Raw genomic sequence first — 27,116 nt, forward strand, 5'->3', positions numbered from 1 at the left:
TATAGAATAACAAACTATACTTTGAGTAATTATACTTTTAATAATTTGAGTATATTTGATTCCTACAGTACTGTGAACTGTAACCCTGTCCCACAGCGTGCACGGTGTTGCACCGTTTTCAGAGGAGAGAAGAAGAAGTCCTGCGGGCGCCCAACGGAAGTCGCGTTGAGACCACGTGACTACTGGACTCGCTTGTCATTGGCGGAGGCCTCGTGCGTATCTTTCCCGCGAACGGAACGCGCTCGCGCAGTGTGACTGGCAGATGTCGAAGACCTGTTGACCTGTCCCTCTTCTGGAGTACAAAACGACAACACGGACCCGAAGACTCGCAAACATGTCGAAGCAAAGCTCGCTTTTCAATTTTTTCTCCAAGTCTCCGCCGCAGGTGTCCAAGCCGAAGCCGAAGCCGAGTCCCTCTCCGGCCGAGGCAGACCTGCCTTCCTCGGTGGAGAAGTCCAACTCCTCCCCGAAGGAGCAAGCTAAACAGACGCCACAGGAACAACAAGCGGCCAAGACCAACAAGGCCAAACCGAAGAGCGAGTCCAAGTCTGCGAAAGGAGGATTCAAGAAACTGTTCGGCGACAATGCCCCGACGACTAAAGAAAGGTGAGTGAACGTGTCCGGGGGCGGTGTAAATTGCTGGAGCCACCTTTGGCTCCGCTGCAGACCGTCTGCAAAGCCCAGCTAATACTTCAAACTATGAACCAAGTCATTTAAAAACAGACAATCATCGTGTGCTACACTTACTTACCCCCCATGTTCATTTCGTGCAATTAATCCGACCTGACATCTGAATCTCAGGTGATCCGATGAAAACTGGGCCCACCGCTGACTGAGCACTGTTTCCCAGGGTTAATTCACTGTCGTCCATCTAATTTAACAGGAACACAGAGATTAAAGGGACATTCACCATTGGCTACTGATGCCTTTTATATTACACTGTGTGATGGTCTATCTTTAGTTGGTACCACACCATGTGCTTGTTTGTTGACCACACACACACAATTGTATATGATTTTATATTAATATCGAGTTCATGAAGATATTAAAAATTGAGTTGAAAATGCAATAGCATGTATTAAATGAAGGCAGGAGAATATATAGCAAGGCCAACGTCCCCCACCATAAACTCTAAAGAGTTTTAAGTCACGTGTACACGGTTTTATTTATATATATATATATATACACATGTACATATAAATATTTGTCTTTTATGACAACTGAAAATGAATTCAAAATGACTGACAACTTTTCAGAATTGAGAGTATGACAGGGTGTCAATAAATTATTTCTCTGTTTTTCTTAACTCCAGCAGCTCCACATGCTCATTCAGTGCCGGTGCCCTTGTGTGGGCAAAACTGGAGGGACACCCCTGGTGGCCTTGCATGGTGGTACCCCAACCCCTGACAGGACAGCAGATGAGAGGCCGTGGTCGAAAACAGCGCATACATGTCCATTTCTTTGATGAACCCCCTACGAGAGGATGGGTCAGCATCAAATTTATCCGAGAGTACCAAGGTTGGTCACAATTATTCCCATAATAATAATGATGATAAAATAATTGTCCTCTCCTCTGCAAAGTTTCTGGCTGTGTTGTTTCTGCTGAATGATTAGTTTGTTCTCTGTTGTTTCAGGCTCTGACAGCAGTGATGCTAAAATCGGAGGGGTGTTCTTCAGCGGCAAGCCAGTAATCCGTCACGCGATGGAGCTCGCTGACGGAGTCATGTTTGACAGCCCTGATAAAAGATTAAAGATGCCTCTCTGCACAGATCCATCTGATGAGGAAGAAGATGAGGATGAAGACATGGAGGTGACATTGCTTTAAATTTCAGTTAGCTTGTTGGAAATATGTACATTAAAAAGCCTGCATTTCAACGAAATATTAAATGAGTTGTTATGTGTCAACAACAATTGTTTGTTTTTGTGCTTTGTCAGGTTGACAAGTCTGTGTCTGATGAAGAGGTCAGTGATGAGGATGACCAGAAAAATGAGGAAGTGAAGTCATCCAAAGTCAGTCGCCGTTCATCCCGGGCTTTAACAGAAAAGAGCAACAATGCCAAGCGGCGTCGCATTGTCGTTGCCTCAGACAGTGACGACTCGGGCGAGGAATTCAAGCCAGAGCATGCTGCGTCCAGCAGTGACGATGAAGAGGAAGAAGCAGCGGTGAGTAGTGAAGGGGAGGAAGGGGAGAGCACACAAGAGTCCGAAGTAGAAAGCCCCATCAAGCCTGCGAAGCGCAAACGTCCTGCGGAGAAGTCTGCTAGTACAAAAGCCAAAGTGGCCACTCCCCCGCCTGCTGCGCCCAAACGAGCTCCGGCACCTCTCACCGCCGACACCAAGTCTCGCTTGTCCGCCTTCTCTGCCCCCGACAGCTTTGAGAGCCAGGCAAATGGTTCGGGCGACAGTGGAGGCGCAACAGTTTGGGACCATGACAAACTGGAGTGGTTGCAGGAAGGCAGGAGGAAAGACAGCCGAAGGCGGCGACAGACGGAGGATGACTACGATCCCACCACCCTGTACGTGCCTGAAGACTTTCTAAACAGGAGTAGTCCTGGTATGCGTCGCTGGTGGCAGCTGAAGTCTGAGATGTTTGACACGGTGATCTTCTACAAGGTGGGGAAGTTTTATGAGCTCTACCATTCCGATGCTGTGATTGGAGTCAACGAGCTGGGGCTGACTTTCATGAAGGGGGCCTGGGCGCACTCAGGCTTTCCAGAGATCGGGTTTGGACGTTTCTCAGATGTACTGGTCCAGAAAGGCTACAAGGTGGCTCGAGTGGAGCAGACGGAGACCCCAGACATGATGGAAGCACGCTGTAAGACCATGCTAAAGCCCACAAAGTTCGACCGTGTGGTGAGGAGAGAGGTGTGCCGGATCATCACGCGCGGTACCCAAACCTACAGTGTGTTGGACGGTGCACCTTCAGAGAGTCAGAGCAAGTTCCTGCTGAGTTTAAAGGAGAAGGCGGGAGAGGAAAGCTCTGGTCAACACCGCACCTACGGAGTCTGCTTCGTGGATACCTCCGTGGGTTATTTTCACGTTGGCCAGTTCCCCGACGATCGACACTGCTCACGCCTGCGCACCCTGATTTCACACTATGCCCCTGTTGAGGTGCTCTTTGAGAGGGGGAACCCATCTGTTGAAACGCGCAAAATACTCAAGGCCTCCCTGTCCTCCGCTCTGCAGGAAGGACTCAATGCAGGAACACAGTTCTGGGATGCACAGAAGACTCTTAAAACCCTCTCGGATGAAGACTACTTCAAAGACACCACTGGCAAGGAGCAGGGAACTGGGAGCCATTTTCTCCCCCCTCTTCTGAAGAAGATGACCTCCGGGAGTGATTCCCTGTGCCTTACTCCCAAGGAGGGCTGCGAGCTGGCACTGTCAGCACTGGGCGGATGCATTTTCTACCTGAAGAAATGTCTGGTAGACATGGAGCTGCTCTCCATGGCCAACTTTGAAGAATATGTCCCCGTTGATGTCGAGATGGAGAAAGCCGCTGGACCTGCCAGTTTCTTTGCCAAGACTAGTCAGCGAATGGTCCTTGATGGAGTGACGCTGGCAAACTTGGAAATCTTTCAGAACGGGGCAGGAGGAACAGAGGGGACGCTGATGGAGCGTTTGGACACGTGCTCGACCCCCTTTGGCAAGAGGCTGCTGAAGCAGTGGCTCTGCGCTCCGCTGTGTAACCCCACGTCCATAAGGGACAGACTGGACGCGGTCGAGGACCTGATGGGAGCTCAGGCCCAGGCTACTGAGGTTTCAGACCTGCTGAAGAAACTCCCAGATTTGGAGCGTCTCCTGAGCAAAATCCACAGCATCGGTACTCCCCTGAAGGGCCAGGACCACCCTGACAGCAGGGCAGTTCTCTACGAGGAGGTCACCTACAGCAAGCGCAAGATAGCAGACTTCCTTTCCACACTGGAGGGTTTCAAAACTATGCAGGAGATTATTTCTGTCCTCTCTCCAGTTTCCGGTGAATTTCGCTCCTCGTTGCTTCGTCAAATTGTCAGTCTTAAAAGTGAGGAGGATGGCCTCTTTCCCGACCTCTCTGTGGAACTCAGGCGCTGGGAGACGGCTTTCGACCACCAGAAGGCCCGCACCACTGGTGTCATTACCCCGAAGGCTGGCTTTGACCCCGAGTTCGACCAGGCCCTGACCGGGGTGAAGAACTGTGAACAAGCGCTGCAGGATTACCTGGACAGACAGAAGAAGAGACTCGGCTGTAAGAGCATGGCCTACTGGGGAACGGGGCGGAACCGCTACCAGATGGAGGTCCCCGACAGCTTCTCCGAGAGGAATATTCCCGAAGAGTATGAGGTGAAGTCCACAAAGAAAGGATGGAAGCGCTATGTGACGCAGGAGACTGAGCGACTGTTCTCAGAGCTGCAGGGATTTGAGGAGAAGAGGGATGCGGCCCTGAAGGACTGCATGAGGAGGCTCTTCTTCAACTTTGACAAGGACTACAGAGACTGGAAGACTGGCGTGGAGTGCATGGCAGTGCTTGGTAATTATCTTACTTCTTTTTTTCTTTTTTTTAATTCTTGTTCATCAGCATTGTTTTTTTCACAGCATGTGGCAGTCAAATTGCTCAAGCAGTACTTTAAAACAGAATAGTGTTCTTCCTCTCACCATCTTAGTATAACAATTTGGGGGGGAAACAAAAAACACCACAAAAAAAACAAGTTGGCATTGCAGGTGTCTGCTCTGAATACATTTCCTGCGGATGTGACCGATATATCTCCAGAATGTGAGTGCTTGTTAAAAATCTTTCTCTCATTGAGTCAAACTATTCCATCTAAAACTAGTTGACACCAATTTGTTTAGTTATTTTTTTTTACTGTGGTGGAAACTGTGGACTGGTGTTCTCATCTGACAGAGGGAGAGATCATTCAGAAACATATTGTACTTATGTGTTCCTCAGCCACAGGCTTGTATTTATTTATTCTAGTTTTAACAGAGATGAAATACTAAGACGGTGCGTTGCAAATTATAATTTTCTAGATTTAATTTTTAAGGGCGACAGGTTCAATGGATGCTTAATTCCCCCTAAAGTTTACTACCAGTTTATTGTCTTTCCCCTCTCAGATGTACTGCTGGCCTTGTCACGCTACAGTCAAGGTGGAGACGGAGCAATGTCCAGGCCACAGGTGGTGCTCCCAGAGGAGTATGACCAGGTGGAGCCCTTCGTCGACCTCGTCGGATCCCGCCACCCCTGTGTCACCAAGACCTTTTTCGGTGACGACTTCATTCCCAATGATGTCTTCATTGGCTGCCCCGGCAGTGGTGAGAACAGTGATGAGAAAGGTCACGCCTTGTGTGTACTCGTCACGGGGCCAAACATGGGCGGAAAGTCCACTCTCATGAGACAGGTGGGTCAGATATGGACGTATGTATGTAAAAAAGAGACACTGGCATGGACAGTGCAGGTTTATTTGAAGTGTCTGTTGGCCCATATTCATATGCATCTCTTCTCTTTGTGTACAGTGTGGGCTTGTGATCATCCTCGCCCAGCTGGGTTGCTACGTTCCCGCCGAAACCCTGCGGTTCACACCCGTTGACAGGGTCTTCACTCGCCTGGGAGCCTCAGATCACATCATGGCTGGTACGATCACAGATTCCTGTAGCAATGTGCAGTATGTTACGCAATGATCTGAGCTCCGTGAAAAACGTGTACCGCCAACTCTCGTCTTCTGCAGGAGAGAGTACCTTCTTTGTGGAGTTGAGCGAGACTGCCAGCATCCTGCACCACGCCACCACTCACTCACTCGTCCTCCTGGATGAATTAGGTACGTATTTTGGTCATTATGGTTTATTCAGTGACGGTGAGCATCATGGACAGTCTCTGCTGCACTGTGTTGTTGCTGTGCATGTTTGTGGGGTGTGACCTTTCTGCTGTGAACTCTCTGCAGGAAGGGGCACAGCCACATATGACGGCACAGCGATCGCCAGTGCTGTTGTGAAGGAGCTCGCTGAGAAGATCTGCTGTCGCACCCTCTTCTCCACACATTACCACTCTCTGGTGGAGGATTACACCAACAACCCCGCTGTGCGGTTGGGCCACATGGTGAGTGTTGCAGTGCAAAACAAGCCATATACTGCAAAAACAGCAGATGATAGAGCTGTGACCAAAATGATTGTCCGGGGAAATATCTGTTCCTTGCTCTTGTGCATTCTGAACCACGTGCAGCGCTCTGGTGCTTAAGTGTTACGTCCGCGCTCTGTCCCTTTTCAGGCGTGCATGGTGGAGAACGAATGCGAGGATCCAAGTCAAGAAACCATCACGTTCCTCTACAAATTCATCACCGGTGCTTGTCCCAAGAGCTACGGCTTCAACGCTGCTCGACTTGCCAGCCTGCCAGAGGAAGTCATTCAGTCGGGACACAGGAAGGCCAGAGAGTTTGAGAAGAGCACCATCTGCCTCAGACTGTTCAAGTATGTATTTATATTGTAGCACATTACTGTTACAGCAGTAATCCTCAGTCACTAAAATCTTTGTTCTGATGACCTCTCCCCTTCTCTCTTGCAGGAAGCTCTGTCAGTTTGCTGAGGATGCTACACGGGACAACACACACTTTGCTTCACTCCTTCAGATGCTCAACAGCCTGTAGTTTGTAAAAGAGAATTTGTTCTTGCTGAAGTTTTGTTTGGTCAGCACTTGAGAAAAAAACACTACTGTCATGATCTAATAAAGTTTATTTTTAAAAAAAAATGACAGTTTCATCTAGGAAATTAAACCCTTTTAATTCACGCTAGCGCCTACATAACAGTTATTGAATACTTCACAATATATTAAGTCTAGATGTTATGATACATGCATACATTTCAGTCTGTATGAGAACCCACAATCACCAGTACACATGAATATGGGGGAAAGGGGGGTGAAACCATATAGCGCTGTATATAGGTACTTGTCCCAGCTTCAGTAGAGTAAAAAGCCTTTAAATTCTCCAGCAACATTGACCAATAAGGGAACCAACAAATTAGCTGCGCTTTCACAAGACTCATCTCTTCTTCTAAACATAGGAACAACTGAAACCTGTCCTATTTTAGAGAAATTGTATATCTTGGCCAAATAGCAGCATTTGTGCCTGTTCATGGACTGTAATACAGGGTATAGATTTTCTAATCTACTCAACTGACAAATCAATGACAATAACTCAATGTACAACCATTCAAATGTCCCAACAGATGCATAATACCATAACTCCAACCAGTTTGAATTCAGTAAATAACAGAGGCAATATCATAATTAGAAACTACATCCCTTAAATGCTGGGCTTTGACCTGTAGCCCTCATTAGACTTTACGGTGTATTGGGTTTTGTATGACAAACAGAAAATATGCATAGATTATGTAAAACTGACAAAAGAACTGTTCAATTCCCTTAGACGATGACGAACATCGACAAGTCTTGAAAAAGCACATTTCAGAATCAATTTTACTGTATTGCAAATGTGAAGGAGCCAACGTTGCTGGAGAAAATGTTTAGTGTTTTTGTCTCTTTTCTCTGATCTCTTTCATAGAAAGAACTTTAGATACTGCGACATGAGTATAATTACAGCAATTCTAGGGTATAATAACCAAAAAAAATAACATTTAATAAAATAAAGACATTCAAGTACAGTAAAATTTTTGCATGATATTACAAAACTACACAAAAAGCATTAAAATGAGATCTCAACAGTTTGTCTTAAGGTGGGAGGGAGGGAAAAAAAAGCTGAAGTGCTAGGTCATTTTTCCCGTACGCATCGTACGAGCACGTCGTTGGCCAGTGATGGAAGCATTGTTGTATTTGAGGCTTTTCGCCTCGTGAGAAAAGTTGTGCCTCTTCTGACGGAGCGAGTCTGTCGGTGGTGGGGCTGTACATGAACCGCAGTATCTCGCTCTTCCACTTCTTTGTCGCAGATGAGCTTGTGGCTTTTTTTTTTCCATCTCATCGGTTTCATTTAATTTGACTGAACCAACATACCCACAAACCCTGAGTCAGCTGCTCTTCTGCTCTGCCGTCACTTTTTTTTTGTAAAATAACCGATGAAAAGCGAGGCATCCTTAATCAGACTTTAAGTTGTTTTTTTTCTTCCAAATGTCTCTTATATTCATGTCCAAGTCTCTTTTTTTATTATTAAAGTAACTGTATATGCTCTGTCAAAGTGAATCTGTACTATAGTTTGGATTTCCTCCACTGCACAACATAAAGTGTCTCATGTCCATTTACTGCTGAAGCGCAAAGGGACGTCTGCTCTTGAGCTCAGTTGTGCTGCAGTGTATTGGACTCTATAGGAGGAGCTGAGTCATACAGTGTGTCTGTGTCGTGAGTCGGCTCTCCGGCTAATGTGCATGGATTTGACAGCGTCCCTGCTCCACAGTCACAGAAGAATCTGCAGGTAGAGAGGGAGGAGGAGCAGCAATTTGATTTCATTAAACTCTAAGAAGGCACAAAGAAGAAAAAAATAAACATGTTTTTGGACAAATTGATATATTAAACTTAACTGATAATCCTTTGCTAATGTATTTCTTGTGTAACTTATACATACATGGAACAAAAATTTCAGAATTAGATTTTGTAAACAGGCTTATTGAGCAATTCTTTTAAAAATGCATCTTATATGAATCTTGCCAGGTTTTGACGTTACTGATCGCAATTTAAGTCAAATTCTCAGTCAAATAAGTCGTTCATATTCCATACTTCTTTAACTTCTCTAAGCTCTCGACGGGTCATTTGTTAGCTAACTTAATCTGCCAAAGTCTCCACTGTATTTGTGTGGGAGCCAAATTCTTAAAGATGGCATTTCACCTTCATCAAATTGGGTGAATTGACCCTTGGAGATATACGGATATGCAAGACTCACCTGTCGTGTCTGATGAACTCCACGTCGTGCCCTTGGTGACACTTCTTGATACAGTTCACGCAGATGGCGTTGCGGTCTGTCGTGTTGCAGGTGTGACACCTGCGCGAAAACCAGTATGATTGTTAACAATCACTAAACAAACGGAACAGTCGAGGACATTCTGGTCACCTTGACTGCAAGTATGTATAAGTACATTACCTGTAAAAATCGTGCATTGGATAGCTGGTGTAACTTGAAATCTTGTACAGGCACTGACCTCTGCTCACAGCCTTTTCAATTGCATCTTGATTGTTCATTATTTTATTATCTGCAAGGAAAGATTGCAGAAATTAGTCAAGTGCAGGTCACTTGCATTCAAGATTCGTGGAGAAAAGGTAAAGTTGATCTTAGTGAACCGCCACGGTACCTTTCATTGTAACGTTGACACCAGATGCAAGAAACAATCCTCCAAAGCGATTGTTGAAGATCTGATTGCCCTCCAGGGTTGCTGTGGCATGATTGGTGATCTCAATACCTAGTAGTTAAAAAACAACAATACTTCATATTACAGTGAACAGATTTGTAAGGATGTTAAAAAGCCATGATAATAACACTCCAGCACCTCATCACAATTTCAGATAATGACAGTAAACAGGTTCTACCCACCGGCAGCAAAGCCGTCAAATATCCTGTTTTTCCGCAGGACGGGGTGGCTGTTGGTGCTAATGAGGACTCCGGCTTGGGCATTTCTGAAGATGTCGTTTTCCTCCAACAAACCTTAAAAGACAGTAAAGAAACTCTCAATTACACCCTCACACAAAAAAAAAAAATCACTGACAAAAATTGAACTGAATAAAAAGTGCCTGATTGAAAATAATAAATTAATTAGTTACCTCTTCCTCCGTTGAATATACAGATCCCACCGTCTCTGCCATCGTGGATCTTGTTTCTCCGCAGGGTGGGGTTGCTGTCCGTCTTGATCCACACTCCGGCCATGGCATTGTCGAAGATCTCGTTGTCCTCGATAAAGCCCAGGCCTGAAAAACAGATTTAGGTTTTGTCGTAACTGTTATAACATCGGTCAAACTGTCGACTGGAAGTGACCACAGAACACACTTCTTTGCCCTCTCACCTGAATTGTAAACCAAAATGCCTCCGTTCTGGCCTCCCCAGATCTTGTTCCGCCTGATCTTAGGATTGCTGCCAGTCCTGTCAAAAAAAACACAAGACACTGTTGATCCACTGCTTCACCAAGGCACCATGTATTTCCTTCCCTAACTAACCATCTAAACATCAGTGTAGCTGGCTTCACCGGGACGTTCATCCCTTATCTCCATATCCAAACCAAAACAAATGAGACAAATTATGTATATGTCATTTTCCACACACCTAATTTGAACTCCAGAGTACATGTGGTTGTAGATGTCATTGTCTTCGAGCACACCATGGCCATTGTCATAGAAGTAGACCCCAACCTTTTGAAAATGACAGTAGAGAAAAAAAATATTAGGTCTTGTTAAAAGTATAAAAAGCATTTTATTAACTTGTTTCTATCTGATGGAGCTTTTTTTTATAAGACACAAAAGTAAGTCAGTCTCACATGAACACATCTATGACAGAATTATGACACTAGTGCCAGTGAGCAAATACATCGCATCAGGTGACTACGGTAATATATGATAATAGTATATATATATATATATATATAGATAATATACGCCTTATCCAGGTTGTGTTTGGGCTGTTTCTGGTTTGTGACTTTGACGTGTATTTCTCAACATTAAATTTGTAACGTGTCCTGTAAGCTTACCTGCTTCCCGCTGTGTATCCTGTTCCTCCTCAGTACTGGCGTGCTGCCTGTCGTCACCCACACTCCTGCCAGCGTGTTGCTGTACACCTCGTTCTCCTCAATGACGCCTTGTCCTTTTTCATGCTGTGTGATACAAAACAACCTATACATTACTGACGATTCAAAATTGATAGCGGAAAAAAGGGAAAATGTTCCAAGATGTAAGACTATTTTAGTAATTAAAAAAACAAAAAAATTGCATGAGTAACTTCATGGGTCTTATAGCAGCATCAAATGCTTTTGAAACATTTACCACATATATGCCGCCATGCTGGCCATCGTGGATTTTGTTGTGTCTGACAATGGGACAGCTGTTCGTCCTGATCTGGATTCCTGCGAGGGCGTTGCCGTAGATGTCATTTCCTTCGATGAGGCCTCGGCCATCACCGAAAATGTAAACGCCACCTTGATTGCCATTGAAAATGGCATTGCCCCTATTTTGACAAAACAAGACATTTTATGACATGATACATATGTCCAAATTGATACCATTTAAATACTGTTGATTTCATATAACCTTTGAAAGCCAAACCACACTGACCTTATTGTGGGGTCACTGTTGGATGTGATCCACACCCCAGCAAAGTTATTTGCATAGATCTTGTTTTCAATGAACTGGCCGCGGCCCTTTTCGTGCACGTAGATGCCGCCCGTCTGACCATGGTGGATCTCGCAGCGGACCACTGTCGGATTGGCGTATGCCTTCACCTCGAAGCCGGCGATACGGTTCCTATGGATGTTACAGCTCTCAAAGTAACCCTGGAAATTGACAGAGAAATACAAAATACCTTTCAGTCCCATTATTAAGAAACTTGTGAAACCAACCTTTTACAATTTCACAATACATACACTGCGTACACTATATAACTTTACTCAAAAGGTGTTCAAATGAGTTCCTGTCTGACACCACAACTAATTGCAGTTGCAGTAGTATCTTACCATGCCGTGGTCAAATGTAAAAACGCCCACGTCTCTGCCGTGGTGGATGTGATTCCGTCTGATAATTGGATTTCCGTGGTTTTTCACCCAGATCCCAGCCAGAGCATTATTTGAGATCTCGTTGTCTTCGTATATTCCCTGAAAGTGATTAATATTGAGTAAGTGAAAGGCTTTCAACATTTCCCTGTCCACTGTAAGGTTTTCTTTAACAGATGTTTCACTTGGCAGGAGTATATAGGAATTGAGAGAGATGGGCCCTGCTATTGTTTAACTATCAATGTCGCTCCAGATAACAAACTGTGCTATGATACAGATGCTGACACATGCCGACAAGCATTAACATAATATGCTACGTTGATGAAAGTTTGCGTGTTACCTGTGCATGGTCGGTGATGTAAAGACCGACATTTTCACAGTCACTGATATTGCAGTGCTTGATCGTGGGACAAGCACCCTGGCCACTGACACAGACAGCTGAACCCACTAAAACAAGCAACATAGAGATTTATTTGTACAAACATGTAAAAAATAAACCCACACAATTTCATCACAAACATATCCATTAGATAAAATGTGGATTCAAGCTGCACCAAAAGATTATTACCCGTGCATGTGCTGCGTATGATGCAGTGGTCGATGATGGGGCTGCAGTTGACTGTGATCTCCAAGCAGTGGTGGGCATTGTGGTGCTGGGCGGATTTATCGTCAGGATTGAACTGCAGCGGGAAAAAAAAACTGTTAGCAGCACTTATGACAAACCGAGCAAGCATGCGTATCATCCTTTGACGGTCATCTAACCCTGATGGTCATGTATCCAACATAAGCATCTTCTGAGCCTTCCATGAATACAAATGTGGAGTCTCTGGTGTTCTCAATGATGACTTTCTCTGCCACTTTTCCAGGAGCTGAAAAATGAGCGTAAAGGTTTGACTCAAGACGAGACTTTAACAATTGCACAATTAAACTGTAATCGTGACTTGAGACACGCATACCAGCTCCGATCATCGTGATGGGCGACTCGATGTAGATCCACTCGTCTGTGTAAATACCAGAGTGGACGAATATCAGGCCGTCAAAGTGAGGCTCCTGGCCCCCTCCGAGAGCATCCTCAATGGTGTCATAGTACTGGAGGAACATCACAAGTCAGGTAAAAGACAGGGGCATTCGAAATGGAGTGGAGAATTTTTTAAAAAACAAGTTCACTTACAAACATGTTATCTCTCCCTTTGTATCTGGCAGGATTACTGTAGAAGTGTTCTGCAAAGCCTGGTTTAACGTGTGCTCCTTTATACTGTGAAAACATTTTTTAACAGGATTATTCACATGCTGAAACCGACAGGAACAAATATTTCAAAATTAACTAATTCACAGTACAAGACATTGCACTGACATAGCCTTTAGAATTTCAATATATCATAAAAAAAAACAATTACAAGCATAGTTCTCTTCCATGCCCTGCACACTGAATGTCACTATTATAGCTTGTGGTGTTGCACTTTCACATGACATTAGCTGTCTGTACACGAGAGGATTTAATGTCGCACAGATGGAAAAATCAGTGCTACTACATATATCTTCTACAAAAGCTATAATAATCATTAAGAGTAATGATCTGTTCCTACAGCTGTGCCAGTGTGTAATTTGCTTTGTGGTAAAAGATGAAATCAGGTGGCTCTTTTATGGTGGTGGAATATGTTTGTTAAAGGACAAAAAAGGAGGGGGGGAAAAGTACATCGTGGAAGACTTTCATATAATCAGCAGTGAACCACAGACCACAGGAGGTTCCGTACCAGCTGCTGAAAACTTTCCTTCCACGGGTTTGGCTGCTCATAGTCCTCTGGGTTTATCTGGTAGAACTTCCCTGCCTCGGGGTGCATCATGGGTCGCGTGTATTCAAAGACTTCCATGTACAGCCTCTTCCTGAAACATGAAATAACAATGATGGTTAACTTCGTCCTACTCTCGTTTGTGGCAGTTTAAATAGTCGCCAGTACAGAAACTCTTGTACAACAGAGTTTGTGATGTCAAATCGGATACACAACCCAAACAGAATACACATTAAAGACAATATCAAACCATATCAGGTTGCACATGACGCTAAGCATATGGGACTGTTGCTGGAACTGTCCTAAGCAGAGTTGAACCAAGTACGGATTTGAATATTCAAAAGATTAAAAAAAAACTAAAACCTGCTGTTAAACCATTCACCAGGTATTCACAAGGTGATGACGTAGAGAAAATGTTCCCAACACTAACCATCTACTCTAACATGTCTCACCAGAGGATGGGGTCGTTGGCCAGCTCACTGAAGCGCTTGCACACACATGCGGCGCGGCACAAGTCCTGCTCCAACAGGTACGAGAAGATCTTTAGCACCACCTCGTCTGGGAGCTTCTCCTGCAAATACTGCTCTGCCGGAGCTGCTGGGAGGAGGAGGAAACATAACATCAGAATAACATATTTCCAAAGAACAGGGTTTTGGGTGGGGTTAGATTCCGGCAGCCATACGAGCATATTTAGAATCAAGATCACATGACATTTCTTTATTCGCAATAGCAACACACATGTCTGCAGAGATCAGATTTTGTGACCATGCACTTTGACATGTGCGTTAAGTGCAAAGCCAAAACCAAATGATATACAAATGGGCAGCTTTGGCGAGTACTACACAGTCCGAGAAAGACTCAAAATGCCACAAATAACATAGCTATATTTTCTCACTTTGTGAAACTCGTGGCGCCGTTTCATGTCTTTACCAAAGAGTTGACCTCACAAGAGTTTGACACCATACATACAAATCATGTTGTATAAATAACGTCTGTGCAGTTCGCGGACCTCTCATTATGAAAATGAATGTGAAGCTGTATTAAGAAAAATAACATGCAACATGACACATTGTATGATGCACAACTGCCCACTACAAGCTAACACGAGGGTCTAACTGTACATTTTTTCACACTTCTATCATGGCATTGAAGGAAAAACTAATTTATCCATAAGCCTACTAAAATTGCTCCCACAAATGCCCCTCGCAAGCCGTGGGAAACACTACGGCGAATGCACCTTTTCGAAAGATACACTTCAAGTCCAGTAACGCGTTCCTACGTACCTGGTAAATCTTGACACTTTCCTGAAACTCTGGGACGCTTTGGTCGGTGTCCAAAGTTGTCTGTGGTCGAAGTGGAAGCATCCTGCAGATTAAAACATTTTGTGGAAATATATAAATATCGATTAGTATGTTTTTACAAAAGAGATGGGGAATATTTCTACAATGTTTTCAGTGTGTCTAGTAGAAGTACCTCCATGTTTGTCTTCGTCGGACACACTTTTCTCTTGGGTAGAGACTTTCTTCTAAGTTGGTAGGGACTATTCTGAGCTCCTGGACCGGATTCTTCTGCAACCATATCTGCAGGCACGTCCTCATCTACAAATGGTGATTAAAGAAATGTATATATATATATATATATATATATATATGTAAAAATGTAATACAATGGGGTCATTTCATGCCAACTCGATGAGGGCCTGCAAGTTCAGGTCATGGGTTTTCTTGAAAAGGAATTTATTTAAAAAAACTTTTATTAAATTCATTGGACCTTGCAAAATCCTATAGCTTCACTCCAAACTTTTTTTAATGAAGATTTTTAGAAGTTTGGCCTTTTTCATCAAATTGTGATTCTAAGTGTGTGTACTAAGGATGATGTACAACATGTATTCATGTAAATAGTTGTTGCTGAATGTTCAACGTGATCAAATGAAGTTTACAATACTGAAATGAAGAATCGTTAATTTTCAAACTTTCACGTCATTGCAACCAGAATTATTACTTATTTTTTTAACGCCTAAATTAATTAAGTTTCTGTCATATTTCAAATATATTATATTATCGATATATCAACTGGTATTTGCTTTGAAGCAAGTTGAAGCAAGTTTCTGCCACATGATTGGCTGATATTTGCTTCAAATGCATTAATTTATGAAAATTAAAGATTAAAGAACGTGTATGTAAATAGTTGTTGCTGAATGTTTACAGTGATCGAATTAAGTTTACAGTTGCCCAATGATGAATCTTTAATTCTTCTTGCATATGTACAATGTACAACAATAGCGTTAATGCTGAGCTAAACCTGACATCTATATATAAACCTATTCACCACGGCATGATGAGTTGACAGCTACCCCAGGTGGGACACGCACACCCTGTCTGCTTGTTGCTCTGGTAGCCAGGATGACTCTCCCCTGCTACTGGGCCAGTAACCACTACAAACACTGTCTGTGTGACAAACTGGGCCAATTACAGCAACTTGTCTGGAGAAATAATGTGTGTGCATAGACGGCATTGTGTGAAAAGGGCAAAGATACTATTGTTGACAGGGAATTTGACTTTACTGTCACTTTACAATTACAACTGAGCTCTGCTTTAAACATGAGCACAGAGAATTAGGCACCGTGGTCGGTCATACCTGAGTAAAAGACGTGAGACAGGGAGAAAAAAAACAAGTAATTGCTGAGATGAGCACAACATCTAATTTTCCCTCCAGATTGTGTTGTCAAGGTTACCGAGTTATTAGTTAAGTGCTTCATGTTTACATCCATTTGTATGAGAAACAGCAAGAAAGAGTTGAGCCTCTGCTGCTGACTGCAACTGATGCTGTGAGATCCAATATCACAACATGTCACCGGTCCACCTGACGACGTCTAATCAGATTCAGCTCCTGATCTTTAATGTCCCTGTGGCAAGGATCTCTCGCACCGGCGTCCGGCCATAGCCACTGTGATCAAAGAGCATCCGTCGATACGGTTTAGTTAGTAAAACAATATGAAGTGACGATTTTCGTTTGCGTTACACTGGCTTGTTGTCCCACAGCGCCCACGGGAGAAATATACAACTTTGCTTTTTATATCACTGTGTTGACATGTTAACGTTGTAAAGTGTTAAGAGTGTTGGGGTTGTTTTTTTTTTATTATTATCTTCTTCTTCTTCTTTTTTTTAAACGCCAGGACGCGGATAGCTAGCCAAACATGCTAATAATAACAGCTAACTAGCACAGGCTAGGTCCAGTTAGCATGCTACGACAACGGGCAAAACCACTTCGCGTGCCGCTGCTCTGCGGTCGTCACGCGCGAACCGAGCAAACCGCCGTCGACTGCTTGGCGGTTTCGCCGCGAGTGTAACGTCGGCTGTCACCGTCGGCGCTGTCGCGAGGTCGGGCGAGCAGAAGAGGGGCCGGCTCGGGGCAGACACACGGGCAAAACAAAGCGCGGCCTGAACCCTAGGCGCACGCACAAAAGCCTCGGTGTTTCCTGGGTGGAGGAGACTGCCGTTAGCTCCCTGCTGTTTCGTCTCCGCGACCAGCGTTGCCCCCAAACGGCCGGAAAACAACATTGGACGACGTCCAGCCCTTCGAAGGACCAACGCGGGCCTCGACCTGCCCGACCGCGAGCGACCGTTTACCTCTTTCCTGGTGATTCCTCTCCGGCTGCACCGGGCGCGGCCTCGACACTCGCCTGGGTCGTCTGCTAACGTTGCTTGCTCTGACGGAGTTCATTTGCGGTGTCGGTAATGTTGAAGGACCGTCGAAGGCTTCACAGCAGAGGAGGCGCCGCCGAGCACATCGTCTTATGTCGTCGTCGTCGTCGTCGTCTTCTTCAACACTGCAGGCGCTGCCATGCTTCTCGCCGTGGCTCCAGGAGACCGTGTCGCGGTGTGTTGATTCCCGTTCGCCCCGCACTGGTGTTGTTACGTCTGGTCCCGTTCGACTGTAGCGGGAGGAGCCATAACACACAGGCACGGTCCGTCGGGCCTCGGTCGCATCACATGGGAGGACCCCGCGGCCGTCACGTCGCTTCGCCCTGCGCTCGGCGGCCTTTTCAACACTGACCGCCCTGCTGCGCTCCTCGTGGGACAGTCCGCGGTTTGCCCCGGCAGCAGTCGACGTCCCGGGAGCATGCGGGAGGGGAGAGCAGCCCTCCAAAGGTCGAGGATCGAGCAGGTCTTCCAACACGCAGGGATCTGACACGCGGTCCTATTATTATTATTATTATTATTATTATTATCATCATTGTCTGTGACACTGAAAATACCTAAAGACACAACATGTGTCAGCCATGCTATAATCTGAATGTCACACTAATCACTCAATACCTTTGAAAGATTTATTCCAGCCGATCAATAGTTACCAAGGTCCAACCTACATTTTGTTTGACAAACACAAGAAGATACAAGTTAGTTCAAAATCATTTAACGTGTTCTATTATTAAGTATCTGGTGGGTGTGGGTATTTTGTATTAGCTTTATACCAAAATATATTGATAATGTGGCAATGGCAAATTGCAAAACAAAACCAACACTATTTCACTCCAGCTGCTCATGGCAGTTGTCACGCAATCGTACAGGCTGGACCTGGATAAGCAAATAAGAAATGGATTGACCATTTCTATGCAAACAGGTTAGTCAGAAGATGATCTAGTCTTCTCGGGTTCTGCTGCACGGAAGATTTTTCATTGACAACAGATAGGGTTGGTTATTTTTTCTCTTCTATGCTTCAGACCTGTTCAGACAGACATTCAAACCTTCGCACGGCCCAGTAATTCTTGTGTTCTGTCCTGTTGCAAATACGATGACCCATTGGAATCCATAGTATACACGCAATAACTATAAGTGAGTGGACACCATATATTTACCATGTCCTCAATAACTATAACTTTAATGAAAATCATGTAAAACAGCACAATGTTACGATAATGCACATTTTGCCAAGTTTCTTCCATACTATTGAGGACTGAAGGGGAACGTGGTTTATTGGATTGTTATTCACAGTCCTTGGGATTTGACGCAACATTGTAAAGTGAATGCATTCTAACATTGAATATATCGGACTGAGTGTTGGTAAGAAATCACCAATAGTGCGCCAAGAACTGTACCTATGCACCAAATTGTTATCTATATAGGGTGCTTGCCTCATAGAATATTCCCAAAAATTGTAGGTGAAATGCTGACAAACATAATGCTGAAAATAACATAGATCTGTATATTTTGTTTACACAGTATATCTGAGGTCTAGCCCAAACACAATAATTGAGATGTTTTGAAAAATTCTAACATTATTACTTGAGATATTTAAAAAAGGGGGTTTTAGGTTGATTGAGGAAACGGAGACAGAACAAGGTAATCCTGCAACATATTGGAGAATATGTGCAGTGTCATTTAAAACAGTTTTGTTCATAAGTTTGGGTTTGGGTCTCCTCAGTTTGCTAGACAGTCAACAGAAACCGTATCTTTACACTGACTTACTTGCACACAGTCCTGGTTGTCCACTAGATGTCTCCTCGTCTCTACCTCTGATGATTCACTTCACGCTGTGTGCACAATGAGCATCACATGATACTTTACCTCTTGTGTCTTTTTGTTGCTTTTGTCTCAATGACGCCTCACACCTCGTGAAGTTTTCTTATCACTGCTGTTCTAATATCAGTTTTTGTTTTCTTTCACATACATTCTCGAGTGTTCGCTCCTGTCGGTCACTCTGAGCTCTTGTTTTTCTTTCTGCAGACCCCCGTGCCCTATTGCTGCTGCCATGACAACAATAATGTTTGTCATACTGATTGTGTGCCAAATACACTGAACAATTACCTCCTGTCTGATAGAGTGAAGCCCGGCCTTTTTCCAACAGCAATTGCTCAGCATTGCGTTTATGTAAACATTTGCTTGTAGGAGATCAATATGTGCCTGTGGTGACAACATGGTAAGTAATTATCTAATTAATTAGGATGTATTTTTGGCCGATCTAAATGAATAACTGTTCCACTGACTAATTGACTACCTGAACAGCCTAACCCTATCCTGCAACTGCCTTTAGGTGGCAGCGTCCACACAACTGCTGAAATAATATTTTTTATACACATTCTTGGTATAGTGTGTGTATATATATATATATATATATATACATTTGTTTATTTTTCTTTCATATTTTATTTTAGCTTTCACTTAACGAGAGGCCCTTCAGCAGGACCATCTGTGATTTGTCGCTCTGCAGTCGTTGACCCAACGGTGAGTTTTTCTGTCTGTCTGTCGAGGTCAATGTCAATTGACCTCAAGAGAGGAATCAGCTGAGAGCCTTGCATCGGACATTGTATTGTACAATGGCCTTTGCTAACATTAATAACTAAGTTTTTGTCTCACATCTTCTATTGTTATATCTGTAGTTGTGTAACTAGTTATCAAAGACCTTTTCAAGTTTTTGCCTAATGGCCTTTGTCTGGGGTGTTGTACATGACAAACGGCCAAAAATTACCTTTGAGTTCACAACGTACTTGCTGTGGTCCTGTGCTGATGACATAATGTTTGTCCATGGCCATAGGGAATATTGTTTTTTCATGCATTATTTTTGTGTAGTCATTCTACTTCCATTTTTCATACAGAATCACCAGTCCACTTACACAAATATCCTGAAACACACTCAAGCCTGAAACATGGAGAGCTTAACTGTCAAGATCTGTTGTTTTCAACACTAATCTGTTGGAGATATGACAGTGAGGCACATGTGTTGGCTTGGTAACCAATCTAGTATCCAGTGGCAACAGAGGTCTATTGAATGCTGGGTGGCTCTGTATTAGCTGGTGTGCCCACCACTCTCCTGTGTCACTAAAGACACAGAGGCACATCCATACAGTGGCTCTGCATGATGGTGGGCTTGTGTAATATTCAACTAAGGAGTCAATGTTGTGTGTGAGTGTGACTGGGGAGGGGTCATCCAAGCACTGATATTACAAATGCTCTTTGTGTCGAACGACTTAATGTACTGACCTGCAGGTGGTAGCACTCTCTGTCTCTGTCACTTTCTCTGTCTCTTTATCAGATACATACTCACACACACACACACACACACACACACCTCCGTCCTTTACACTCTCCCATGAAAAGACTTGACGTGTTTCAGGTTTGTCTCCGCTCTTGGCCGCACTGAGTCCTATCCATATCTGAAGGCATCCACTGGTGCAGCGGCAGACACAACAGGATAAGCGTCTTTGTCTCAGACTCCTGTCTGTCAGAAACACCCCCCTCCCAGCCTCTCCTCTATTTGGGCGGCTGTTACAGAGAGGGCAGATGGCTCATTACCATAAATAGGACAGAGAGAGAGAGTAAGTGAGGGGGCCTTGCACACCGACCAACAGGACCATGCCTCCCAAAACCAAGGAAATGGGAGGCCGTTGCTAGGAGAGAGGAAAGACAGCTTTATGGCAATACAAAGCTGATTCCCCCATCCGACCTCATATCGCTCCCGCCCCCTCGTTCCCCGCTCTGGGGACAGAGACTTGAATCTACTGGTTTGGGGACAGATGGTCAATGGGCCCCACCGTCTATACAGCTGGACACGGGCTACACCGACACAGTCGGACCTGGCAGGACTGAATCACACCTAAACCTGTCCAACGTATCAGAAGAAGGGAAGCGCTGCAGCCTAGGCCATCAGCTAAGAATAGATCCACACTTGTTGCCCACGGAAAATGTGTGGCTGCACAATAGATGATAATATGTTAAGAGTTTGTCTTTGTAGTAGTGTAATGCTGTCTCTAGGATGAAAATCATTCACTGAGGATAATGACAGGTTGTCTCTTTCTTCTCTCTTGATGCTATTTAGTTTATTAACACTTTCTGGCAATGATTTGGTCAACCCTATGGGGAAGTTCTACAATGAGACACTCCCTACACAAACACACACAGAAATCCAAACATGACTCTGATGTAAATAGGAGTATGTTGGGTTTTTTAAAAATCTCCCTTGTTCTGATAATCTGGACATCCCCCATTAAAGTGACTGAACTTTAAAATGGCTGCCATGTTTGTTAAATGTTTTCCTCCACAAATGGAAAAAAGGGTTCCAAAATAGGTGAAGCACTTCTTCCTATATGGAAAGTATCTCAGCCATGACACCACCTGAAACCATCTGAAACAATGGCACATCTGCTCTCACTAGACCTCTGGTTGAAAGGGCAAACGCAGCCAACTGAATCACAGACAGGAAGGAAGAGAAATCAATTGAGAAAACAAGAGAGTCAAATTTTAAAAAATGAAAAATGTTGCCTATAAATACTTTAGTGTAGTAGTTATGAATGGTTGTGTTAATCTGATTTTAAACTGGACTCTTTACTTATGCTAATTTTCTCTCATTTGTCATAATAGTTCATGTTTGTTGATTAGGTTTGATACCTTTTGCATGCTGTCCATGTTAGGGGTGGTGGGGGGGGGCAAACAGTGAGCAAACTGGGGGATGATGACTGTGACATCACATTAACGTGTTGCAAGAGAAAACAAGGATGGGAGCGGAGGGAGAAGAGGACAGCTAACTAGAACGAGGGGGAAGAAAGCGTGGCAGCAGCATGACAACTAAGCGGAATAGAGGCGGTCCTGCATCACCTAGCCATCCGCCCCGGTTGCATAGGAACACGAGGGCCATGCCTACCCTGCAGACACACTCCTTTCCTCTCTCCTAAGCCACGCTTCATTACCCAGTGCTCAGCCATGCACAGGGAGGCACTGCACCACTTTCTCGACACTGCGGCCGTGTGCCCGCTCACAGCCAGCCAGGCTCTCCGTGCACCCAGCCAGGGTATACACTGCCCCTCGGGCATCGGGTCACACTCACTTTATATGCATGGTGCAGAGACAACACTGGGAGGTCTCTACTTGGATCATACTAAGCAGTGGGTCCCAACCTCAGACAGTCCTGCGGATGAAATCAAATAGTCATTCATTCATTGACACCACCAGTCATGTTTGTTCGAGCTAATTTTAAAATCTGTTAAACTAATAATGATGCCATTTATCACTTAATACACTATTTCAACTATTTTCATTAATTCTTCCCTCTGAGCCAACTGTTCTCATTTAGCAAACTAAACGTCTCTGCTCGCTTGCCTGCTTTACGGTTGTCACATTGTTCAGATGTTATGATTGACTCAGCATGTGGATGTATCTTGTAAAATCAAATGGAAGATCCCATTTTTTCAAATCAGTGCAGCACTGGTTGGGGATCGTAGATACTTTCAGTGCCACTTTACATCAAAGTGTGGTTTCTTGGAACTTCACAGCTGTTCGATTGTGAATTTATGAGTGCACATTTTGGCATCGGGCTATGATCACTTTAAACTGTTCATGAAAGTTTAAAAATGATCAGGAGGAAGACTGGTATTTTACTGAATACACAAGTATTCATACTTCTGGAGGAACATTAGCGATCCCTCATACATGTCATAGCCTACTATGGAGCTGGTAGTGCCAGACAACACTGCTGGGCACAAGACTGCCATTGTCCCACAGGATAAAGTGCGCCTGTGACCAAGGCAAGGCGGGGAGGACCAAATGCTGTGAAAAGATAAGGGAGTGTCGCAGAACAAAGGCTTTTTGGTGTTGTGTTGTTGTTTACAGTGAATTCATCGGTCGAATGTTTCTACAGACGTCACGGCTCCACCTCGCTGATGGCGCTTTTTCAATTGCAGGTACATGTCGGAGTGGGATGTCTTTCCTTTATCCTCCTCCTGCTGCACAGTTAATTGACAGCAAGTGTTCAATTGCCTACGAGGAGAAGTCGTTAGTGTCGAATAACAAAATTTAGCTTGGCAATAGAACAGCCAGAGATCAATGGGTTAATTCAATTGGCCCTGCATGTGGTGTATTGTATAGCAGGGCCATTTGAAGGCCTTTATAAGGGAGCCATGCAGTTTTAGTGTGTTTAAAAGTGCAAAGAGATACTGGTCAATAAAGAGAGAAGAGAACAGCACTGAAGGCAATGAAATATCAAAGATCAAAGTTCAGTGCTAAGTGTTGTAGTGGGAATGAGTCTGTCCTTCACTTGTTACAGTCGAGTTTGGGAATCTGCTCTTATTGTATACAGTCAAAGCGTTTTGCAGATTATGACAATGCATCATCCTTCATCTTTCATGACCGGTTCTAAGTACACTGTAGGTAGTCCATTACTGCCTGGCCCATTTATAATGTATGTTTATCAAATTTAGTGGTGTGATGGAGGCTTAAAGCAAAGCTGCTCCTGGACATGTACTGAAGTCCGGACATTTTCCCAGACTTTTCCGGAGGGGCTGTGTGTGAGAACACTAATGTTGCTCCGGAACTTTTCCTGCCAGCCCCCCAGTAAAATGTCTGAGAGTGCCCACGTGAGCAGGAAAATCTCCAGAAGATACACAGTGAGGAAATGGGCGCTCTACCATGTCGCCACCCCTCACCTGAATGTTCTGGAAATTTTCCGGCTGTTGTGAGTGCGTCCGAAACGGACGATCTCCTGCTGCGTTCTTCATAAGTGAAATTTCCGGACCCAAATTTCATGTCTGAAAACAGCTCAGGAGTCACTCTCTCAGACAAGAAGAGATGCCTTCTTCCTAACTTTGAACATACATTTGGGGGTCCAGTGTCACGTCTTGCAGTTTGGCCCTTTGAAATGAATAAAACCAGCCCCTTTGGTTCGGTCTCTGTTACTTAGAATGAGTTATTGTCTTCATTAGAAGTAGCCTACACGATTGTTTACCTCATCGTTTACTGAGCGCTGATTACTGAAGAAGACAATATAAAAAAATACTAAGTAGTTAGTTACACAGTCCAGTGCCCAGTACACTTCTTTTTCCACTAAGCCTTCATAAAATTGTATTTACTGTCCTTAGTTTATGCTGGTAAGCCTAATCCTCCACTGGAACAGATTGACACTAGGGCCTGTTTATACAAGCATTTGTCCACTATTACCTGGACAAATAGTCTGAATCAATACCGAATTACAGGATATTTGCCTGACTGCTGAAACGATCATTCCTCCGCCCAACATGTTGAGCATTTTATTGCCTGAGCATTAAAGGAGACACTTATCAGCTGACAGATAACAGACAATCAGCACACTGCTGACACAATTCATGAGACCTGGTGAGCAGAGAGGATTGTCAAACAAAGGCTCCTGTAGGCAAACACACTCTTCAGTTGAGGATAACTGCAGGCAGAGTGTGAGTAAAGCTCCGGGGGAAACAAACCTGAAGAACAAAGACGGCGTTGCATTTGAAACGAGCTGACTGCGCCTGGCTTCTCTGCTGACGGTTAGAGGGCATGTAGGCCTACACATGACATTCTTTTCACTGCAAACACTCAATCTAGCCTGTGAGCATTTAAAACGAAACACTAAAAGGTAAAAAAAAAAAAAGCGGCGGTGCTTCTTTAATTTTCTCTCCTTAAACAGTGGTTTGCTCCTTGTAGGGCAATTAAAGTCTGGACTGGTCTTCACACAGCGGGTGGCCTCTGGCTCATTCTCGTCCTGGAGAGAATGCACAGACTACCTTTTCAACAGGTAACCACTCCGACCCTACTCATCTAGGAAAAGTACACAACATAGAGCATCGGCGCAGGTCTGCTCGTGTCTGCGTGTATACCTGTGCACGTTTGTATGCGTTAGCGCACTTTTACACGCATCACAATTCTCTCGGTGGCGCCTCCATTTCGCATTTCAAAGGAGGTTCAAATTTGTTATCCCCGGGCGCTGCTCATCTGTTGATCTTCAGTCTCTTAACTATTGCAGGTGAATGTTTCACCATCTAAATCCTTCAAGAGGACCAGGGCAGTGACTTTATATGGTACACACCATGACGTCGTCCCTTGCCCAAGGTACACTGAGGTGAAACTACCCAGAGTAAATAATGACTGAAGACTTCCAAGGTGTGCCTTCTCGTCATTATTTTGGGTAACATCATTGTCCCTTATGTCATGAAGGAACCCAGAATGAATTATTCAGTGCACCTGTGTGAGATAGAAAAAGAGATTTTGAATTTAACAATACCTGTAGCATTGCGAGCGTGTTCAATGTTTTAACAGCTAGTTTCTTTTTGAATGTGATTGAATCTTTACAGTTTTCGCCACTTTATCGGCTGTGTACCAAGGTGTGAGTGTTTGTGTTCCCACTCCAGACGCCAAAGCTTGGTGAAATGAGACAAAGGAAAACAGGAAGAGAACAACAAAGGCAAGAGGAGAGATTGAATGAGGGGCAGCGCATAAACAAGGGTTGTCACTAATAGAGACTTTTATGAGCTCCAGACCTGCTGAAATGGAGTGCCGTGCGTGTGCGGCAGCTCTTATCGGCTCGCTGGCAGTATAGGGGAGGGTGAGAGCATCCACACTTGTGCTCCGTAAAAATGGTCTGATTCATTTTCCACATGAGGGGGTCTCACTGGGGCGGCATCAGACCAGCCCATCCACACAGATTTATGGACCATTAAAGCAGCAGGCCTCCTGACCGCCGTGCCACCATAGGCTGGCTGCTGAGACACACTGCACCCTCATTCATGCTCGGTCACCACTCTCCATCACAGGCCGGCTTCCTTATTGTTCATCCCACCATCAGTACCACTTTAACTACGACTATGAACTCCTCTCATAGTCTGTGATCCTACTATTCCTCACCTCACTCCCTTTGATACAAAGTGGGCTGTTTACTTGATTATTCTTACCTTTTGTAAAGTTTACACAGCTGTCACAATGAGTTTTTGGGGGGGTATTGTTTTGGGTATTGCCCCTCATCAGCACCTTGGTAAGACAGCATGTTATATGGACCAGGAAATGCTCAAGTAGCATCATGAACATCTCTGATGGTGGTCCGTGGGGCATGTTGTTTTAGCCTAACAGTTTTACAATCAGATTAGCACCATTGCAGGCACACAGGCTAATGGATTTGTCTTCTCAAGGCATCTTCAATCAACTGTTTCCCTGGTGATTAATGCATCATGTTCTCCTCTCTCATTTGCTAGCTTTGCAACTTCATCATCCCTAGGAGTGATGCTGGAAGGAAAAATGGGACAGAGTCTATGCTGCTTGCTGGCCCTAAGAATAGCTCAGTGTGCAAGAAGACCGATGCCAAAGCAACCTGAGCAAGGGGTTGGAAAAACATGAATGAATTAATTAATCAGTGAATGGATGACAATAAAGTAATCCAGAGGGCTGATGAATCACTCCTCACACTTTTTTTTGTTGTTGTAAAAATGAATTTCTCACCTTCTGTGAAAACATAAAAAATACAATTCTTCCCAATGTACCTGAACAAACACACAATTTAAAAAAGGAACGCAATGAAGTAGACAATTACAGTTAAGTACTAAGACACAGATCAACAAAAATACTTTCTACAGTATCAGTCAGGCATTAACTGTGACACAAAACTGCCATTGCGCCACTGCAAAGCCTGTTTGTCCAGTTGAAGGAAGGAGAAAAACAAGGGTGTGCATCGACGCCCGAACAGAAGCATTTACAACAGCACTGCTGCGCGGCAGGTTTTGGGGTTTTCTAACAGCAAAGGCAAACAAGAGAGGATATTAGATCAGTCCACGGAGAGCTACTCGTGTACGCTTATGAAATGGAGTGGCTGAGATGAGTTAGGTATCGCCATTATGTCAAAGTTACAGTTTGGTGTGAAGTCAGTTGGCCAGTAAAATCTGCTCCCAACAGATATCCTGGAAGA

The 27,116-nt window shown here is 44.3% G+C and overlaps 2 protein-coding genes and 2 long non-coding RNA genes across 12 annotated transcripts; 3 read left to right on the plus strand and 1 right to left on the minus strand.

Annotated features, from left to right (window-relative positions):
- Window positions 1-194: 194 nt before the first annotated feature.
- Window positions 195-6,712, plus strand: msh6 (mutS homolog 6 (E. coli)). 2 transcript variants are annotated; one of them, XM_035606295.2, is made up of 10 exons: window positions 195-606; window positions 1,313-1,518; window positions 1,635-1,810; window positions 1,936-4,507; window positions 5,089-5,372; window positions 5,488-5,605; window positions 5,700-5,789; window positions 5,913-6,067; window positions 6,236-6,435; window positions 6,530-6,712. In XM_035606295.2, the coding sequence occupies exons 1-10, from the start codon at window positions 335-337 to the stop codon at window positions 6,609-6,611; spliced, it is 4,155 nt and encodes a 1,384-aa protein (XP_035462188.2). In that variant the 5' UTR covers window positions 195-334; the 3' UTR covers window positions 6,612-6,712. The 2 variants fall into 2 exon arrangements, with proteins under 2 accessions (XP_035462188.2, XP_047190993.1); XM_047335037.1 differs by having other exon boundaries at window positions 1,316-1,518.
- fbxo11a (F-box protein 11a) lies at window positions 6,679-17,508 on the minus strand. Of its 3 annotated transcripts, none has more exons than XM_035606296.2 (22): window positions 17,075-17,501; window positions 14,919-15,043; window positions 14,729-14,810; window positions 13,898-14,042; window positions 13,410-13,539; window positions 12,827-12,910; window positions 12,612-12,744; window positions 12,418-12,524; window positions 12,224-12,335; window positions 11,996-12,102; window positions 11,620-11,757; window positions 11,222-11,439; window positions 10,934-11,114; window positions 10,642-10,764; window positions 10,221-10,306; window positions 9,964-10,040; window positions 9,725-9,868; window positions 9,498-9,608; window positions 9,259-9,366; window positions 9,051-9,159; window positions 8,853-8,951; window positions 6,679-8,381 (listed from the first exon to the last, which is right to left on the minus strand). In XM_035606296.2, the coding sequence occupies exons 1-22, from the start codon at window positions 17,166-17,168 to the stop codon at window positions 8,252-8,254; spliced, it is 2,643 nt and encodes an 880-aa protein (XP_035462189.1). In that variant the 5' UTR covers window positions 17,169-17,501; the 3' UTR covers window positions 6,679-8,251. The 3 variants fall into 3 exon arrangements, 2 of the variants coding, with proteins under 2 accessions (XP_035462189.1, XP_035462190.1); XM_035606297.2 differs by having other exon boundaries at window positions 13,898-14,039; window positions 17,075-17,499; XR_004784690.2 differs by having other exon boundaries at window positions 8,245-8,381; window positions 9,109-9,159; window positions 17,075-17,508.
- A 252-nt stretch (window positions 17,509-17,760) lies between these two features.
- On the plus strand, window positions 17,761-21,616 carry LOC124850743. The gene is made up of 3 exons (XR_007031557.1): window positions 17,761-19,364; window positions 19,600-19,669; window positions 20,559-21,616. It is a non-coding gene; the product is annotated as an uncharacterized LOC124850743 (long non-coding RNA).
- Window positions 21,617-24,135: 2,519 nt separating this feature from the next.
- Window positions 24,136-26,607, plus strand: LOC118283881. Of its 6 annotated transcripts, none has more exons than XR_004784693.2 (4): window positions 24,136-24,711; window positions 24,869-24,959; window positions 25,188-25,349; window positions 26,410-26,607. It is a non-coding gene; the product is annotated as an uncharacterized LOC118283881 (long non-coding RNA). The 6 variants fall into 6 exon arrangements; XR_004784695.2 differs by lacking the exon at window positions 26,410-26,607 and adding an exon at window positions 25,573-25,630; XR_004784696.2 differs by having other exon boundaries at window positions 24,139-24,711; window positions 25,188-25,273.
- The last annotated feature ends 509 nt before the right edge of the window (window positions 26,608-27,116 follow it).

This window comes from Scophthalmus maximus, chromosome 10 (genome assembly GCF_022379125.1).
Source record: "Scophthalmus maximus strain ysfricsl-2021 chromosome 10, ASM2237912v1, whole genome shotgun sequence".
Classification (NCBI taxonomy): domain Eukaryota; kingdom Metazoa; phylum Chordata; class Actinopteri; order Pleuronectiformes; family Scophthalmidae; genus Scophthalmus; species Scophthalmus maximus.